General features: G+C 38.9%; 1 protein-coding gene across 1 annotated transcript in view; it reads right to left on the bottom strand.

Annotated features, from left to right (window-relative positions):
- The window catches only part of LOC135337800 (dnaJ homolog subfamily C member 13-like), a 37639-nt gene extending 16549 nt beyond the window's left edge, over window positions 1-21090 (bottom strand). The window contains exons 1-5 of the mRNA XM_064533791.1: window positions 20467-21090; window positions 19994-20075; window positions 19605-19743; window positions 19422-19499; window positions 19148-19219 (exon numbers count right to left, since the gene is read on the bottom strand). Coding sequence (XP_064389861.1) covers window positions 19148-19219; window positions 19422-19499; window positions 19605-19743; window positions 19994-20075; window positions 20467-20584 — 489 coding nt within the window. The 5' untranslated portion in view covers window positions 20585-21090. The remainder of the gene's footprint in view (window positions 1-19147; window positions 19220-19421; window positions 19500-19604; window positions 19744-19993; window positions 20076-20466) is intronic.
- Between the last annotated feature and the right edge of the window lie 768 nt (window positions 21091-21858).

The following is a 21858-nucleotide window of genomic DNA, read 5'->3' as shown; positions in this document are numbered from 1 at the left end:
AGCAAAATCTATTTGTTGCAATGAGTGAAACTTGTAACTACTGCATGTGTGGTTCTTATAAAGACAAATATATAATTATAGTGGAACTTCAAAGGAATCATGTTGCTATTAAAGTTTAGTTTCAGTATTCGTACATGCAATCGATTGTTAATACATAATTATTATCAGAGGTGTCCATTGACAAATTGCATGACTGTGTATAGAGAGATGAAAGTAATTATGTGTAGAAATACAACAATAATTATTACATCATGTAGTAACACATTTACATTTTACGACATGCATGATTGACAGACATGCAGATGAAAAAAAGTGTCTATATAACAGATTATATAGACTTCCTCCAAAAGTTTGTGTCCTCATCTCATCTCAAGCTCTCCTCTTGTACCAGTAAGCCAGGAGACAAGTAGATCTACAGGATGAAGCCAAGCAGACTGACAGATCGGCTTTAATCTTAATTATAATAGTGATGTTCAATAGAAAAAAAGAGCTGATAATTGAAGGTGACATCAACACAAGTGCCATACACCCACCAAACACTCCTCTCATGTTGTATGGAGCCTGAGCACAAACTATAGCTGCACATGACACTAGCAAGTAACATTGTGAGCAAACTTTGAGAAACCGAATGTAATATTTCAATTATAATGGACTGCCTAAATCACTGTGATATATAGTAGTAGACTGGTTCCAGAATTAGAAACAAGCTCAAGTAATGAGCAATGTCAGGAACTATAGTGTGGCACTAGAAAACAAATACTGGAGGAACAACACTACTCTATATAGTTCCCCAGCTTAGCGTCAACTAGCCATCCTGAGAAAACAGCTCCAAAAAACCAAACGCAATTATGGGATAGCATCTAGATCTAGCCATTTCAAAATGACATTAGGTCGTTGACGGAATACATGAGACACTAACTGATCAAACAGCATACTCCAGCCCCCAACGAGAAATGCTCTGTTTTTTTTTTTAACATGTATTGAATAATTTCGAGTGACGGAGGCTGAGAAATGGATAAGGCAAGGTAATGTGAAGCTATAATTATTCAGAGTTCAGACAGAGAGGTTGGAGTCCGCAATGGTGAGGTCCACGGAAGCAGCTATAGATGGCCGTTGAAGGATGACTTGGAAGATTTAGCACCTCTCAGACACATGATAGAGGATCTGAGTAGTGAGAATGATCTTAGCCAGCCAATGGTGCATGGTGCTGTATGGTTGCTTCCATTTGTTCGAGAGCATTCTGGCCAGGCATTTGTAGAAGGATGTAGCTGCTGGGCCAAGGCCACGTGTGGTAGCGAAGACCAGGGGGGTAAAAGAAGAGAAATGCTTTGTTGGAATAGCTTTGTACATGTACTTGCACTAGCAGCCATTCCTTGATACCAGAGGGCTGCCTTCGTTCGTATAGAGTTAATTTGTCTCATAACAGACACACACACACACAGTATATCTAATTATAGGGACAGTTGCAAGCAATATCTATTGGTGGCAACAATCCTGAGTGAATCTATTCATCATATCCAGTGCTCAGAGACACACCTGAGTGAATCTATTCATACAGTGCCCATGCATGGAGTGGTTCGTACAATAAGTCAACATAGTTATAGTGCATGGTGGAACTTCAACAGATTTCTCCCAAATGGCCTAATAATCATGTTGCTATGAGCGTAGTTTCAGTATTTGTACATGCATTGATCGTTAATACAAGCTCAAAGATAATCAAAGGTGTCCAATGATAAATTGCATGACTGTATTAGAGCTAATTATGTGTGCAAAACAGCCTGTTAGATTCTTCTTGCAACCATGCAAAAGATTATAGCTAGACAGGCTAGACTATTTATTGCTATTGTTTCAAGTTCAGAGATTGACTGCCAATAAATATTTTTTACTTTGTAAGTAAATTCACAATAAGTACATAGTATCACCAACAACAACAATTGAAAAAGGTAATGCTATTTATAAGAGTCAAGTCCCAGGGGGCTGATCGAGAATAAGAGAATAATCGAGAATAGTCCAGAACAATCCAGAAACGAAAGGTGCATGATAATCATAACAAAAGTGATGACACAACAATAGTGTGATAAATACATAACAAAACACATCAGGTTAGAACAGGGTAGATCAAGATAGATCACAACACACCACGCCAGTACACATACCAACACAGCCAAACACAATGCTACATGTATAATTATAGTTCACTCATTTACGTATAATTGTTCTGAACATGTATGATCGACAAAAAGACAGAGGATAAAACGTATCATGCAGTCGTAACAGAACAATATTTAGTCAATGTTGAGCTGACAAGTATCGATCATACACCTCCTCCACAACAGCTTGTACATTGTAGTCCTCGTCTCTAACTCTCCTTTTGTACCAGCGAGCCAGGAGGCAGTACACGATGAATCCAAGCAGACTGACAGCGGCTTTAATCCCATATAATATTGTTAATGTGAATTTCAATGGAAAAGAATCGCTGATAATCGAAGGTGACATCAACACAAGTGTTATACACCCACCAAACACTCCTCTCATGTTGTATGGAGCCTGAGCACAAACTAACTGCAGCATGGCACTAGCAAGCAACATTGTGAGCAAACCTTGAGAAACTGAATATAATATCACAATGACATGATGAACTGCCATTAAATCACTGTGATAGTAGTGGACTAGTCCTAGAATTACAAGCACAATGTTGAGAGCCGTGATTAAGAAAGAAATGATTCCGATTTTTCTAAGAATGCTGGGAAGCCTATTACGAATCACAGGGTATAGAATAAATTCATAAAAGACCGTCCAAACCATACCACACCACCAAGAGTTGTATGTAATTAAGGCCAGAAGCTCTGAAACATAACTATTCACATCGGGAAGATACAATGTTTCATGTGGTGGATGGAATATTGCAAGTGAGCACCCAAGAAGCCATAGTGTTAAGCAGAGGGGTAACAAACGTAGGATGGTCTTCACATCTTCAACTTGCTCCGTAGTGAATGGTCCACCATATCTTGACTTTCCCAGGTCCATTCTCGAAGGTACGTTTTCCTCCCAATATGTGAGAGCACTGCGATTGAGGGGAGCTTTGTGCTTGGCTGCAAACTTGAGAACACGGTAGATGGTTGTTAGAGACTGAGGTGACTTTGGCTCAATTATAAGCCATTTCTTAGCAAGGAGAAAGTCAAGAATAAGAACAGCACTCACACACAAAGGTGGCAGTAAACTGTAAAGTTGAACAACCCAGTATGGCATTTGACTACACAAAGTATCAGATATAATGGGTAAATTGAAAACGTTCGGGATCCAAACACCAGCATAGATACTGAATGCAAACCAGGCAATAAAACTAGTGATATTGGAAGATGAAGCATCAGGCATCTGATCCAGGCCAAGCTGTAATAAGGTAACAAAGCATGCTACCACAGCTACTATAGAGAGGCTCCCACCTATGCAGTACACGACACTCACAACATACACGTAATGAGCAATGCCAGGAACTAGGGTGACGACACTAGAAAGCAAAGTTGTAAGAAACAACAGTACAAAACTGTATTTCATCACGCTGTAGTTCCCCAGCTTAGCGTCGGCTAGCCATCCTGAGAAAACAGCTCCCAACAAACAAAACACAATAGGAATAGCAAATAGCCATTTTGAAATTACAAAATTGACGTTACGAAATATATGAGACACTGATATACAGGCTATAGTCAACAGCATAATCCAGACCAGAACGAGAAATGCTCCTTTGGAATAAAACCACCTCACTCTGTACTTGCAACAGCCATTCCTTGATACCAGAGGGCTGCCTTCGCTCGTAGAGTTAGTTTGTCTCATAACAGATGCACACACATGTAGGGATGGCTGCCAATACTATTGTTGAAACTATAAGAGAGCAAAATCTCAGTAGAGATTTTGATTTGCAATGATTTGTAACTATACTGTGTGGTTCTTATAATAGCGATGTCAGACCGATTTTCATTTTTGCTATTTCTAACTCCTATGTATTACTATCTCTTTTGAACACTTCAGGCAAACCAGAAAAACTTTACTGCACTGGATTTGGTCAAGCGAATGCAGAGATACAGTGTTTTGAAGAACACTATACCGTATAGCGGGTATATTTCGAGGGTATAAATTTTCGCGGATGGACCATTACAAAGGATTTCGCGGATTTTATTTTCGTGGTCTGAGTTCCAGCCTTTTGGCGCATGCGCACATCAACATGCAGCTGTACCACTCCACTGTTAGCCTCGAATCCATAATACTGAACACACCTACTATTATAAATTTTCGTGGGTATAAATTTTCGCGGTACAGGCTCAATCCGCGAAAACCGCGAACATTTATACCCTCGAAATATACCCGCTATACGGTAGTTAGGAAAAAATTCGTACAAAAATTTACCGCATTTTAATGTACTTGGGCGGGACTTATGAAATTGTTGTTAATACCGGAAATGATCTTAAAGTTAGCATATCTGTAGCCTCGATTCACTTTATGATGTCCCTATAATGGTATGATGTCTCCTGCTTCAGAGAGTTCTTTTGGATTTAAAGTAACCATGCTATCTTTTATTTCGTACAGTATATGGTATCTTGTTTCAGAACTCTCATCAATGTCCACCTACGCTTGTATCTGTTTCTTGATCTTTAAAAGCTGTCAATTTCATTTGGTCTAAATAATTCGTTATTAGTGTGATGTAGATTTAAGGCCATACAACTATAAATCTATGATACACTCTGTTGACAGCTTCTAATTAATACAGTAGATTACTCTTGTGTTGTTTTGTGTGCAAATTGAATCAGTTCTTGCAATTTGATAGTTTTGGTAGATTACATTGTTGTCCCTGGAATTCTCTTCAATTTTTCTTGTTTCTTTTCAACAGAGGCTTTCAATAATTACTTTCAGTAACTTCTAAGAACTTCTAAGAAATAAATACAGCAATTGGTACACTTGGCTTGATTTTACTGCATTTCTATTCTCAGCTCCACCCATCTATCCATGCAATATGTGATTCCGCAAGAAATAAAAGCTTATTGTAGCAACTTTTTGCATAATCTGGAGAGAGTTAGAGATAAAAGACATGCTCACTTGTGTTTTTGTTCATTTTCATGTTTGGTTGAGAAAATGATGATCACCTTTGAGAAAAAATCACACACAGAACAAGCATCAAATGCTAAAATCATAAAAACTGTTATAAAAATCAAATTCTACGCTATTTTTTACCCCTGGGAACAGCTGTTGTTTGCTAGACTCTTCCAGGGCTTGCGGAAAGCCCTTCTTGTTCACTCACTTTCTGGTCCGGTTTTTACCTACTGTACGAAAATACGCCCACGCAATACTTCCGGTCTGACATCTCTACTTAATTATAGTGGAACTTCAAAGAAATCATGTTGCTATTAGAAGTTTAGTTTCAGATTCGTACATACAATCGATCGTTAACACAGACAAGCTAATTATTATCAGAGGTGTCCATTGACAAATTGCATGACTGTATATAGAGATCTACTGATGAAAATAATTATGTGTGGAAACACAACAAATGAAAAATAATATTTTTGTATCATATAGTAACACATTTACATTCTACGACATACATGCATGATTGACAGACATGCAGATGATGAAAAAAACGTGTCAGATCATATAGAGCTCCTCCACAAAGCTTGTTTCCTCATCTCAAAGTCTCCTCTTGTACCAGCGAGCCAGGAGACAAGTACAGGATGAAGCCAAGCAGACTGACAGCGGCTTTAATCCCATATAATGATTATAGTGATGTTCAATAGAAAAGAAGAGCTGATAATTGAAGGTGACATCAGCGCAAGTGCCATGCACCCTCCAAACATGCACTCCTCTCATGTTGTATGGAGCCTGAGCACAAACTATATATCTATAGCTGCCATGGTACTATAATATAGCAAGTAACATTGTGAGCAAACTTTAAGAAACTGAATGTAATAATTATGTCAATGAAAATTATAATCATAGATAGTAGATTATATCCCTCTACTACATGTATATCTATGATAATATATAATGGACTGCCTAAATCACTGTGATATAGTAGTAGACTGGTTCCAGAATTAGAAACAAGCTCAAGTAATGAGCAATGTCAGGAATTAGTATGGCACTAGAAAACAAATATTGGAGGAGGAACAATTAACAATTACTCTATATAGATCTATATAGTTCCCCAGCTTAGGGTCAACTAGCCATCCTGAGAAAACAGTTCCAAACAACCAAACGCAATTATAGGGATAGCATCTAGATCTAGCCATTTCAAAATTGACATCAGGTTGTTGAAGGAATACATGAGACACTAAACATGCAGCATACTCCAGACCAAAACGAGAAATGCTCTGTTTTTTTTTAAACATGTATTGAAATATTATTGTGAGGCTGAGAAATGAATAAGGCAAGGTAATGTGAAGCTATAATTATTCAGAGTTCAGACATGCAGAGAGGTTGGAGTCCGCAATGGTGAGGTCCATGCGGGAAGCAGCTAGATGGTCGTTGAAGGATGACTTCGAAGATTTGGCACCTCTCAGACACATGATAGAGGATCTGAGTAGTGAGAACGATATTCTACATCTTAGCCAGCCAATGGTGGTGCAGTATGGTTGCTTCCATTTGTCCGAGAGCATGCTGGCCAGGCGTTTGTAGAAGGCTCCAGCTGCTGGGCCAAGGCCACCTGTGGTAGCGAAGACCAGGGGGGTAAAAGAAGAGAAATGCTTTGTTGGAATGCTTTGTACGTGTACTTGCACTAGCAGCCATTCCTTGATACCAGAGGGCTGCCTTCGTTCGTATAGAGTTAGTTTGTCTCATAACAGACACAGACACAGACACACACACACACAGGTATATCTAATTATAGGGACAGTTGCGCAATAACTATTGGTGGCAACAATCCTGAGTGAATCTATTCTTCATCATATCCAGTGCTCAGAGACACACCTGAGTGAATCTATTCATACAGTCAGTGCCATGGAGTGGTTCGTACAATAAGTCAACATAGTTATAGTGCATGGTGGAACTTCAACAGATTTCTCCCAAATGGCCATAATAATCATGTTGCTATGAGCGTAGTTTCAGTATTTGTACATGCATTGATCGTTAATACAAGCTCAAAGATAATCAAAGGTGTCCAATGATAAATTGCATGACTGTATTAGAGAATGATTTAACTAATTATGTGTGCAAAACAGCCTGTTGGATTCTTCTTGCAACCATGCAAAAGAGTATATAGCTAGACAGGCTAGACTATTTATTGCTATTGTTTCAAGTTCAGAGATTGACTCCCAATAAATATTTTTTACTTCGTAAGTAAATTCACATGGTATCAGCAACAACAACAATTGAAAAAGGTAATGCTATTTATAAGAGTCAAGTCCCAGGGGGCTGATCGAGAATAAGAGAATAATCGAGAATAGTCCAGAACAATCCAGAAACGAAAGGTGCATGTAATCATAACAAAAGTGATGACACAACAATAGTGTGATAAATACATAACAAAACACATCAGGATAGAACAGGGTAGATCAAGATAGATCACAACACACCACGCCAGTACACATACCAACACAGCCAAACACAATGCTACATGTATATAGTTCACTCATTTACGTATAGATCTAATTGTTCTGAACATGTATGATCGACAAAAAGACAGAGGATAAAACGTATCATGCAGTCGTAACAGAACAATATTTAGTCAATGTTGAGCTGACAAGTATCGATCATACACCTCCTCCACAACAGCTTGTACATTGTAGTCCTCGTCTCTAACTCTCCTTTTGTACCAGCGAGCCAGGAGGCAGTACACGATGAATCCAAGCAGACTGACAGCGGCTTTAATCCCATATAATATCGTTAATGTGAATTTCAATGGAAAAGAATCGCTGATAAATGAAGGTGACATCAACACAAGTGCCATACACCCTCCAAACACTCCTCTCATGTTGTATGGAGCCTGAGCACAAACTAACTGCAGCATGGCACTAGCAAGCAACATCATGAACAAACCTTGAGAAACTGAATGTAATATCACAATGACATAATGAACTGCCATTAAATCACTGTGATAGTAGTGGACTAGTCCTAGAATTACAAACACAATGTCGAGAGTCGTGATTAAGAAAGAAATGATTCCGATTTTTCTAAGAATGCTGGGAAGCCTATTACGAATCACAGGGTATAGAATAAATTCATAAAAGACCGTCCAAACCATACCACACCACCAAGAGTTGTATGTGATTAAGACCAGAAGCTCTGAAACATATATACTATTCACATCGGGGAGATACAATGATTCATGTGGTGGACGGAATATTGCAAGTGAGCACCCAAGAAGCCATAGTGTTAAATATAAGGGTAACAAACGTAGGATGGTCTTCACATCTTCAACTTGCTCTGTAGTGAATGGTCCACCATATCTTGACTTTCCCAGGTCCATTCTTGAAGGTACGTTTTCCTCCCAATATGTGAGAGCACTGCGATTGAGGGGAGCTTTGTGCTTGGCTGCAAACTTGAGAACACGGTAGATGGTTGTTAGAGACTGAGATGTCTTTGGCTCAATTATCAGCCATTTCTTAGCAAGGAGAAAATCAAGAATAAGAACAGCACTCACACACAAAGGTGGCAGTAAACTGTAAAGTTGGACAACCCAGTATGGCATTTGTCTACACAAAGTACCAGATATAATGGGTAAATTGGAAACGTTTGAGATCCAAACACCAGCATACATATTGAATACAAACCAGGCAATAAAACTAGTGATATTGGAAGATGAAGCATCAGGCATCTGATCCAGGCCAAGCTGTAATAATGTAACAAAGCATGCTACCACAGCTACTATAGAGAGACTCCCGCCTATGCAGTACACGACACTCACAACATACACGTAATGAGCAATGCCAGGAACTAGGGTGACGGTACTAGAAAGCAAACTTATAAGAAATAACAGTACAAAACTGTATTTCATCACTCTGTAGTTCCCCAGCTTAGCGTCAGCTAGCCATCCTGAGAAAACAGCTCCAAAAAAACCGAACACAATAGGGATAGCAAGTTGCCATTCTGAAATTACAAAATTGACATCATGTCGTTTACGGAATATATTAGACCCTGACATACAGGCTATGGTCAACAGCATATTCCAGACCAGAACAAGAAATGCTCCCTTGGAATAGAACCACCTCACTCTGTACTTGCAACAGCCATTCCTTGATACCAGAGGGCTGCCTCCGCTCGTAGAGTTAGTTTGTCTCATAACAGACACACAGTGCACATGTATATAGGGATGGCTGCTAAACACTAATACTAAATATAGTTCTTGCAGTAGGCCTATATATATGCATATGCATGAAGATACATGCATGCACAATCATGCAATGCACTTGTGCATGTACGTATGTAAATGTTGAACGAAGTGGTTTACTACTTTGACTAAATATAGTCATGAGCAGAGTCATGTTATTGCTTTAATTTTCAGTATTAATATCCCATTGATTGAAATATACAAGCTCAAAAAGCATCAAAATAAGTGCCCATTGACAAACTGTTTGCATATATACTACATGGCGAAGAATGGTGAATATGTGCATTTGGAAAAACAAAATACCTCTCCCATTAAAGGTCAAAACAAACCTCATACCACATTCATACAGTTAATATAATTGTACCATCTAATACATAATTATATATATACTGGAAAATGAAACTAAAACAGCCACAGAGAAATATCAAGTATAATTATACCGTATAGCACTTGTATTTGTCAAGCCTTAGACGTCTAGTATTAGGGTTGAGTCGAAAATAGAAAAAAGCGATCTAAATGTATACGATTTGGGGAAGAAAATGTACAAATAAGGCTAAAATGGGAGGAAGTATAGGGCTGGCTGAGCCGCTCAATGATATCTCTTCAGTTCTTCAAACTAAGGAACACAGTTGGAGTTAAAATAAGCATGTAGCTAGATCTAATGGTTAAATTAAAAGGACGTAAACAAAATGGGTTGGTGTTGGCATGCAGTATGAGCAGCAGAGACTTGATATGCTGAAGACAATCATGCATATACGTTCATGCAGGTTACCCGACATAAAAACAATGATTTACACTAGAGCATGGTGGAACTTCAACAGAATATTATGCAATTTATCAGACACAGATCATAATTATATTGCAAATGTCATATGCCAAATTTTTTTTAGAATTGCATGGACTATCATTTTTAATTATAATGTTGTTCATAAGTAGACCTATACATTGTCGGGTGAAAAATCAGCTTCTTGTTTTTCGTATATCCGTTTTCATCCGGCAGCTGTTTGATTATTCATAAGCGCCATGCACCATCATTCCAGAGGAATACGCCGATATGCATGCATGCATAAATTTAATGCGAACTTTGATCTGAACTAAGAGCTGCCTCAGATCCAAATCACGTACAGTTCACATCACCACGACCTAGGAGTGCATGACTCAATATTCATGCACTCCTGACATCACAAAGAGACACTTTCACAGTCATACATGATTATCAGTTTTCAACTGCATGATCTTTACCATAATCAAAATTAAAATGTAATATGTCATGTACCTCAAAATCCACGATACAATTATTAACTAGTGTTCAAGCTGGCGCTGTGCTAATGCCTCTCGCCATGATTTGCTTTCGCTCAAAAGTATAGAAGAGAAAGTATAGAAGAGGAAAAAGTGTATAAAATAATCTGTCTAAAACTGACTTGCAATTGTATAATTATGGTATCATTGTTGTGTTTTGTGGCTGCTTATACCAGGACCTCAAGGATCTAGGAAGCAACAAAGAAGATTTTGTTTTCAATTAATTATAAGCGGAAAAGTGCATAATTATTTCATAAAGTTAGCTTATCTAATTATAAAGTCACTGAGAAGAAAAGACTTATTACATGCATCTATTGTTGTATTATGTGGCTTTAATACCAGGACCTCAAGAAAGAAGAAAATTGGATCTGTAGTTCATGCAGTGTATAATTATAATATTTAAGAAGAAAAGACTTGTGTACATGCATATTGTTATCTATAGTAGTGTTTTGTGGCTTACCAGGCCCTCAAGAAAAATATGATTCTGCCAGGAGGATCTGGATCTGGGGAATGAGCGCGCATGCGCATTACATCCATAGGAATAATTAAAGGGTGTGTCTAAAGAGATCAATTTCACAAATGGCTACTGCTAGCTAGCTGTTTTAACCATAGGGGTAGGAAGATGTTTTACCTAAGGGGGGCAAACAATATGTTATACCAATATCACTGAGACACAATTTAAAATTCTCCAATATTTAATATGCTCACAATATTTTTTCAATTAGAGAGCAGTGCTGGCTAAGGGGGGCGAAAAAGCAAAATATTTGGCTGAGGGGGGCAACTGCCCCCCTTGCCCCCCTGGTTCCTACGCCTATGTTAACAGGTATTTTCTGAGTCTTGTAGCTAACAAAAAGCTAGCGCTTTAGTGCAAGGCTAACTCATATGTTGAATAGAAAGTTTGTGCGGACAGATGATGCTATGAAAGATTCTGAAGAGACTGCAACAGCCTTCAATGTGAGTCAAACTAGCCATAACTCGAGAAAGAAGCTTTAGTTTGCTAATCCACAAATCAAAATCCAAGAGAACGTGGCTAGAAGCCTATAGAAGCTGTTAGTTTTCGTCGCATTGCAACCGTTGAGCAGTTACAGCTGGAACAGACACACAGACACACAGACACACACACACACAGTCAGCTTTACCGTATCCCTCGTGCGGCTACGCCTCGAGGCATAATTATTACAGACTTTAAAAATAGAAAGCAGTTTTTTTGTACTCACAACTCATGCAATTATATAACAACCTAAGATACAGCTAGTCATCATCGTCATCATCGCCAGTGAGTGCGTCCTCCGGCGGCTCTAGTGGGGGTGGGGCAGAACTGTTTGCATTGTTAGCCGACGATGAGCTTCCAGCCGTGAGGTAACCAGCTACGCCAGACGGACCCGTAAGGTAACCAGATACAGTCGTGTTGGTGAGAAAGAGATCATGTTTCTGTAGTTTCCAAGCTTAGCGTCAGCTAACCATCCTGAAAAAACAGTTCCGAACAAACCAAACACAGATGGGATAGCAAGTAGCCATTTCGAAATTACAGAATTGACATAAGATTGTTGATGGAACACATGGTACACTGATATACAGGCTATAGTCAACAGCATAACCCAGACCAGAACGAGAAATGCTCCCTTGGAATAGAACCACCTCACTCTGTACTTGCACCAGCCATTCCTTGATACCAGAGGCCTGGCTTCGTTCGTAGAGTTACTTTGTCTCATAACTGATGCACATGTAGGGATGGCAAACACTATTGTTGTAACTATAGGAGAGCAAAATCTATTTGTTGCAATGAGTGAAACTTGTAACTACTGTGTGGTTCTTATAAAATATATATAATTGTAGTGGAACTTCAAAGGAATCATGTTGCTATTAGAAGTTTAGTTTCAGATTCGTACATACAATCGATCGTTAGTACAGACAAGCTAAAATATATATTATCAGAGGTGTCCATTGACAAATTGCATGACTGTATAATTATAGAGATCTACTGATGAAAATAATTATGTGTGGAAACACAGCAAATAAAAAATAATATTTTTATATCTAGGAACACATTTACATTTTACGACATACATGCATGATTGCAGATGATGAAAAAAACGTGTGTATATAACAGATTATATAGAATTCCTCCACAAAAGCTTGTGTCCTCATCTCAAACTCTCCTCTTGTACCAGCGAGCCAGGAGACAAGTATAGGATGAAGCCAAGCAGACTGACAGCGGCTATAATATAGTGATGTTCAATAGAAAAGAAACGCTGATAATTGAAGGTGACATCAGCGCAAGTGCCGTATGTACCCTCCAAACATGTACTCCTCTCTTGTTGTATGGAGCTTGAGCACAAATTAGATCTATAGCTGCACATGGTACTATAATTATAGCAAGTAACATTGTGAGCAACTTTGAGAAACCGAATGTAATATTTCAATTATAATGGACTGCCTATAAATCACTGTGATATGGTAGTAGACTGGTTCCAGAATTAGAAACAAGCTCAAGTAATGAGCAATGCCAGGAGCTATAGTTGGCACTAGAAAACAAATACTGGAGGAACAACACTACTCTATATAGTTCCCAGCTTAGCGTCAACTAGCCATCCTGAAAAAACAGCTCCAAAAAACCAAACGCAATTACAGGGATAGCATCTAGATCTAGCCATTTCAAAATTGACATCAGGTCGTTGACGGAATACATGATCATAAACAGCATACTCCAGACCCAAACGAGAAATGCTCTGTTTTGTTTTTTTTAACGTGTATTGAATAATTTTGAGTGACAGAGGCTGAGAAATGGATAAGGCAAGGTAATGTGAAGCTATAATTATTCAGAGTTCAGACAGAAAGGTTGGAGTCCGCAATGGTGAGGTCCACGGAAGCAGCTATATAGATGGCCGTTGAAGGATGACTTCGAAGATTTGGCACCTCTCAGGCACATGATAGAGGATCTGAGTAGTGAGAATGATCTTAGCCAGCCAATGGTGCATGGTGCTGTATGGTTGCTTCCATTTGTCTGAGAGCATGCTGGCCAGGCGTTTGTAGAAGGATGTAGCTGCTGGGCCAAGGCCACCTGTGGTAGTGAAGACCAGGGGGGTAAAAGAAGAGAAATGCATCTGTTGGATTAGCTTTGTACATGTACTTGCACTAGCAGCCATTCCTTGATACCAGAGGGCCGCCTTCGTTCGTATAGAGTTAGTTTGTCTCATAACAGACACACACACACACACAGGTATATCTAATTATACAGACAGTTGCGAGCAATATCTATTGGTGGCAACAATCCTGAGTGAATCTATTCATCATATCCAGTGCTCAGAGACACACCTGAGTGAATCTATTCATACAGTGCCCATGCATGGAGTGGTTCGTACAATAAGTCAACATAGTTATAGCAGTGGAACTTCAACAAATTTCTCCCAAATGGCCATAATAATCATGTTGCTATGAGCGTAGTTTCAGTATTTGTACATGCATTGATTAATACAAGCTCAAAGATAATCAAAGGTGTCCAATGATAAATTGCATGACTGTATTAGAGAATGATTTAACTAATTATGTGTGCAAAACAGCCTGTTGGATTCTTCTTGCAACCATGCAAAAGAGTATATAGCTAGACAGGCTAGACTATTTATTGCTATTGTTTCAAGTTCAGAGATTGACTGCCAATAAATATTTTTTACTTCGTAAGTAAATTCACAATAAGTACATGGTATCAGCAACAACAACAATTGAAAAAGGTAATGCTATTTATAAGAGTCAAGTCCCAGGGGGCTGATCGAGAATAAGAGAATAATCGAGAATAGTCCAGAACAATCCAGAAACGAAAGGTGCATGATAATCATAACAAAAGTGATGACACAACAATGTGTGATAAATACATAACAAAACACATCAGGATAGAACAGGGTAGATCAAGATAGATCACAACACACCACGCCAGTACACATACCAACACAGCCAAACACAATGCTACATGTATATAGTTCACTCATTTACGTATAATTGTTCTGAAGATGTATGATCGACAAAAAGACAGAGGATAAAACGTATCATGCAGTCGTAACAGAACAAAATTTAGTCAATGTTGAGCTGACAAGTATCGATCATACACCTCCTCCACAACAGCTTGTACATTGTAGTCCTCGTCTCTAACTCTCCTTTTGTACCAGCGAGCCAGGAGGCAGTACACGATGAATCCAAGCAGACTGACAGCGGCTTTAATCCCATATAATATCGTTAATGTGAATTTCAATGGAAAAGAATCGCTGATAAATGAAGGTGACATCAACACAAGTGCCATACACCCTCCAAACACTCCTCTCATGTTGTATGGAGCCTGAGCACAAACTAACTGCAGCATGGCACTAGCAAGCAACATCATGAACAAACCTTGAGAAACTGAATGTAATATCACAATGACATAATGAACTGCCACTAAATCACTGTGATAGTAGTGGACTAGTCCTAGAATTACAAACACAATGTTGAGAGCCGTGATTAAGAAAGAAATGATTCCGATTTTTCTAAGAATGCTGGGAAGCCTATTACGAATCACAGGGTATAGAATAAATTCATAAAAGACCGTCCAAACCATACCACACCACCAAGAGTTGTATGTGATTAAGACCAGAAGCTCTGAAACATATATACTATTCACATCGGGGAGATACAATGATTCATGTGGTGGACGGAATATTGCAAGTGAGCACCCAAGAAGCCATAGTGTTAAACATAAGGGTAACAAACGTAGGATGGTCTTCACATCTTCAACTTGCTCTGTAGTGAATGGTCCACCATATCTTGACTTTCCCAGGTCCATTCTTGAAGGTACGTTTTCCTCCCAATATGTGAGAGCACTGCGATTGAGGGGAGCTTTGTGCTTGGCTGCAAACTTGAGAACACGGTAGATGGTTGTTAGAGACTGAGATGACTTTGGCTCAATTATCAGCCATTTCTTAGCAAGGAGAAAATCAAGAATAAGAACAGCACTCACACACAAAGGTGGCAGTAAACTGTAAAGTTGGACAACCCAGTATGGCATTTGACTACACAAAGTACCAGATATAATGGGTAAATTGGAAACGTTTGAGATCCAAACACCAGCATACATATTGAATACAAACCAGGCAATAAAACTAGTGATATTGGAAGATGAAGCATCAGGCATCTGATCCAGGCCAAGCTGTAATAATGTAACAAAGCATGCTACCACAGCTACTATAGAGAGACTCCCGCCTATGCAGTACACGACACTCACAACATACACGTAATGAGCAATGCCAGGAACTAGGGTGACGGTACTAGAAAGCAAACTTATAAGAAACAACAGTACAAAACTGTATTTCATCACTCTGTAGTTCCCCAGCTTAGCGTCAGCTAACCATCCTGAGAAAACAGCTCCAAAAAAACCGAACACAATAGGGATAGCAAGTTGCCATTCTGAAATTACAAAATTGACATCGTGTCGTATATGGAATATATTAGACCCTGACATACAGGCTATGGTCAACAGCATATTCCAGACCAGAACAAGAAATGCTCCCTTGGAATAGAACCACCTCACTCTGTACTTGCAACAGCCATTCCTTGATACCAGAGGGCTGCCTCCGCTCGTAGAGTTAGTTTGTCTCATAACAGACACACAGTGCACATGTATATAGGGATGGCTGCTAAACACTAATACTAAATATAGTTCTTGCAGTAGGCCTATATATATGCATATGCATGAAGATACATGCATGCACAATCATGCAATGCACTTGTGCATGTACGTATATGTAAATGTTGAACGAAGTGGTTTACTACTTTGACTAAATATAGTCATGAGCAGAGTCATGTTATTGCTTTAATTTTCAGTATTAATATCCCATTGATTGAAATATACAAGCTCAAAAAGCATCAAAATAAGTGCCCATTGACAAACTGTTTGCATATATACTACATGGCGAAGAATGGTGAATATGTGCATTTGGAAAAACAAAATACCTCTCCCATTAAAGGTCAAAACAAACCTCATACCACATTCATACAGTTAATATAATTGTACCATCTAATACATAATTATATATATACTGGAAAATGAAACTAAAACAGCCACAGAGAAATATCAAGTATAATTATACCGTATAGCACTTGTATTTGTCAAGCCTTAGACGTCTAGTATTAGGGTTGAGTCGAAAATAGAAAAAAGCGATCTAAATGTATACGATTTGGGGAAGAAAATGTACAAATAAGGCTAAAATGGGAGGAAGTATAGGGCTGGCTGAGCCGCTCAATGATATCTCTTCAGTTCTTCAAACTAAGGAACACAGTTGGAGTTAAAATAAGCATGTAGCTAGATCTAATGGTTAAATTAAAAGGACGTAAACAAAATGGGTTGGTGTTGGTTATTACTTTCAATGTGGTTTACATCATGCATGCAGTATGAGCAGCAGAGACTTGATATGCTGAAGACAATCATGCATATACGTTCATGCAGGTTACCCGACATAAAAACAATGATTTACACTAGACCATGGTGGAACTTCAACAGAATATTATGCAATTTATCAGACACAGATCATAATTATATTGCAAATGTCATATGCCAAATTTTTTTTAGAATTGCATGGACTATCATTTTTAATTATAATGTTGTTCATAAGTAGACCTATACATTGTCAGGTGAAAAATCAGCTTCTTGTTTTTCGTACATCCGTTTTCATCCGGCAGCTGTTTGATTATTCATAAGCGCCATGCACCATCATTCCAGAGGAATACGCCGATATGCATGCATGCATAAATTTAATGCGAACTTTGATCTGAACTAAGAGCTGCCTCAGATCCAAATCACATACAGTTCACATCACCAGGACCTAGGAATGCATGACTCAATATTCATGCACTCCTGACATCACAAAGAGACACTTTCACAGTCATACATGATTATCAGTTTTCAACTGCATGATCTTTACCATAATCAAAATTAAAATGTATTATGTCATGTACCTCAAAATCCACGATACAATTATTAATTATTACAGACTTTAAAAATAGAAAGCAGTTTTTGTACTCACAACTCAAATACAATTATATAACAACCTAAGATACAGCTAGTCATCATCGTCATCATCGCCAGTGGGTGTGTCCTCCGGCGGCTCTAGTGGGGGTGGGGCAGAACTGTTTGCATTGCTAGCCGACGACGAGGTTCCAGCCGTGAGGTAACCAGCTACGCCAGACGGACCCGTAAGGTAACCAGATACAGTCGTGTTGGTGAGAAAGAGATCATGTTTCTGGTCTTTGTACGCCGACCACACAGGGGATTTTTCCAGTATCTCTAATATCTGTGGTTGTGTGTGTGTGTGTGTGTGTGTGTGTGGAGAAGGGGGTGGGTGAGCGTGTGATTCGTTAAACTTCCTGGCAACCAAGATTGATGATAAGCAAATTCACACAAATTGTCAGTGCAATACTACTACAGGGAGCGATCATCATTAATTTTTGTCTACACATGTGCTTATTTAGGTTGAGTTTCGGTTCATACTAATGGTCATAAGAGCTACAATGTACATGTACAGGTACATCCTCAAGCTGTATACATAATTATGGTTCAACTATGATTAATCTGTGGGGTACTATTTTGTTTTGAGCTATGTACTGACCCTCTCTTCATTGGCGAGGTTTTTAGCCATGTTCTTGAGGGACTCAGCTATGAGTGCTTTAGCGGCTGACGGCTTGTCACACTCAGACAGAGGATCCTCAAGCAGCTTCAGTAGGAACGGGATCAACTCTCCATTCACGGCCTGTGTACGTGAAACAGGGAGGAGTCACTTATTAACACGTATGTGAATATGTCAATCAATTATAGTTCCTAGTATTCCATACGATTCACATACCTGTACCACTAGCTCGGGAATCATGAGGTCATACAGCTTTTTGATGGTCTCTGCGGCAACGTGTACACTGTCTTTCCTCTTCTTCATGGCACAGATCAACGGAACCACGGTGTCACACTTGGACATCGTTCGCACACAAACCTGTGAAAGTTAAGAGAAACCTTAACAACCAACTCAATACTGGCAATAGAAAATAAAAATTGATGCTTATCGAGTTAAATTATTATTTTGCTGGTACAGTAACCACAGAAAAAGAGAAACTAAGACAAGCTTGACACATTCATTAATATTGTACAACCCGCAAGCTTAGAAAAAGTGCTTCACTAAATCAAAGGTAAATGAGAATGGTGAGCAACATTACATAACGTGTAGCAGGTACGTTTGAACTTGTACAGTTGTATTAAATGAATGTATTGTATTTTTACCTCGCTGTCTGCCAGTATGTGTGTGACCTGAAGACAAGCTTTTGGAATAACTTCGTTGTCAGCCTTCATTCGGGCCAGGATCCTGGGATGTGACCCAGCGGTGGAACCTGGAACAAGAACCGGAGATAGATTGAGAGGACTGATAATTACAGAATAATTATCAATTAAGGTACATGCATGCATGGTTGACCTTTCCACCACGCACGGGTGATCGTTAAGAGGGGCTAGCTTCCATTACTCTAGGAGCTTACCTGGTCCGCTAGTGATGGTTGGGCAGTAAAGAGACAAACACAAGCCTCTGTCACTGTCTCCAGGATCTCTCCCTGGAGGGGGGGGGTTAGGATAGTAAGTCTGACAATTGGAGTTATACAGTGTAAACGCAGAATAAGGAATTTTGGTGTAACAAAAAATTTATTATACGTACATTTTAATAATTGCACATCTAACCCCTCAACAAATGTACCGTAACAACAGTATGTGACTAATAAAACACACACACATTTAGCACATAAAACATTCACTCACATCAGGATGAGCAGACTGTGAGAGCTGTCCAAACTTGTCGAGTAGTGATATCAAAAACTCCTTTGGTTTCCTCAGAACCTACACAATAAAATTATGCTACATGTAAAGGCAGATATGTACATAATCGCATAACAGCAATAGCTAGGAGCATCTAGTACGTTTAGTCGATCAGTTGACACTCACCCAAGTAGGCTGCGATATAAATATCCTTAAGAAGACTCCGCCCACCATGATCTCTCCTTGTACCTGTGAATAGACCACCTTAAAATTGTCGGGCAACCTCCACAGAGTGTTGGGGTCTTCCTTCTGCTTAAGGAAGAACCTATTATAGGGAAAAAAGTTATTCAAACTAACATACCATGAGATCGTTATACAGTTACAGAATGCATCTTTTTTACTTTGGATTTGAATAGTTTATGGCCATTCAAAGTTATAGCTATAGTGACTACATATATTCACAATCCATCACACATCAGGGACCCTTCTGAATTGTTTTCTACTGAAGTGAACAATGCTCCATTACCTGAGTCAAATTAAATACAACGTACATTGTAAACCACCGAAACACTCACTCCTTGTTCATTTTAGACACTACTCCTGACACTTTTTCTCTGGCCTCGTCGTTCCAAATCAGCTCTGGGTTCTCCTGATTGTCTGAAATTACAAAAAGTTTATTTTAATTGAGCAAGAGAACTAAAACACCGAATAATATAATAATGAAAAAGTAATTGCGTGCATTCATTTCGTGTGTTTGACACAAACAAAACAACATGGCTTTCAACGTACATACCAGTAACCGTTAATGCACTAAAGCGTGACCTTAGTTAACGAAGCTACACCACCATTTTACACTTTATGTAAAAAGAGGTTCTTTTTTTAATTGAGCAAGAGAACTAAAACACCTAAATTCATAAACAAAACAAGTTTCAAACTATGATACCAGTAACCGTTAATGCAATTTCCTAGAGCGTGTCCCTTTGCTACTTAATTAGGAGCTACTATATGCACCAATTCACAGTTTAATCCTTAATTTGTGTTTACTCACTCTCGAACATGTGAACACTGGCCTCAGAGTTGTCTCTCATGGCGTCCATAAAGATTAAAGGTAAGAACTTGGAGAGGACAATTCTCACTTTAGGACCCACCAATTTGTCAGTGATCATCTTGGCAAGAAGGGAGGCAGTCTCTTCACGAACGGTCGGGTTCTGAGAGTTGCAGAACAACTGAAGGAGGTAAATCAGGGCACATGTATGGGCAGAGGAGCCTTGAGTAGTACACCAGTTAGTATCTGTGTAAGAAATAACAGCACAAAACTGTATTTCATCACTCTGTAGTTTCCAAGCTTAGAGTCAGCTAACCATCCTGAGAAAACAGTTCTGAACAAACCAAACACAAATGGGATAGCAAGTAGCCATTTTGAAATTACAGAATTGACATAAGGTTGTTGATGGAACACATGGTACACTGATATACAGGCTATAGTCAACAGCATAACCCAGACCAGAACGAGAAATGCTCCTTTGGAATAGAACCACCTCACTCTGTACTTGCACCAGCCATTCCTTGATATAGAGTTACTTTGTCTCATAACTGATGCACATGTAGGGATGGCAAACACTATTGTAGGAGAGCACAATCTATTTGTTGCAATGAGTGAAACTTGTAACTACTGCACGTGTGGTTCTTATAAAGACAAATATATAATTATAGTGGAACTTCAAAGGAATCATGTTGCTATTAGAAGTTTAGTTTCAGTATTCGTACATACAATCGATTGTTAATACATAATTATTATCAGAGGTGTCCATTGACAAATTGCATGACTGTGTATAGAGAGATGAAAGTAATTATGTGTAGAAATACAACAATATTATATGTGTCCTCATCTCAAGCTCTCCTCTTGTATACCAGTAAGCCATGCAGGAAACAAGTAGATCTACAGGATGAAGCCAAGCAGACTGACAGAGCTGCTTTAATCCTAATTATAATAGTAATGTTCAATAGAAAAGAAGAGCTGATAATTGAAGGTGACATCAACACAAGTGCCATACACCCACCAAACACTCCTCTCATGTTGTATGGAGCCTGAGTACAAACTAGATCTATAGAACACAACAACTGAATATTATATTTTTACATCATGTAGTAACAAATTTATATTTTACGACATAGTCTACATGCATGATTGACAGACATGCAGATGATGAACAAAATGTGTCTGTATAACAGATCATATAGACCTCCTCCACAAAAGCTTGTGTCCTCATCTCAAGCTCTCCTCTTGTACCAGCAAGCCAGGACAAGCAGACTGACAGCGGCTTTAATCCCATAATTATAGTATAGTGATGTTCAATAGAGGTGATAATTGAAGGTGACATCAACACAAGTGCCATACACCCACCAAACACTCCTCTCATGTTGTATGGAGCCTGAGCAC

The sequence above is a fragment of the Halichondria panicea genome, chromosome 6 (genome assembly GCF_963675165.1).
Source record: "Halichondria panicea chromosome 6, odHalPani1.1, whole genome shotgun sequence".
NCBI lineage: Eukaryota > Metazoa > Porifera > Demospongiae > Suberitida > Halichondriidae > Halichondria > Halichondria panicea.
The sequence above is the reverse complement of the archived record's forward strand: the minus strand, read 5'-3'. Positions and strand labels throughout refer to the sequence as shown.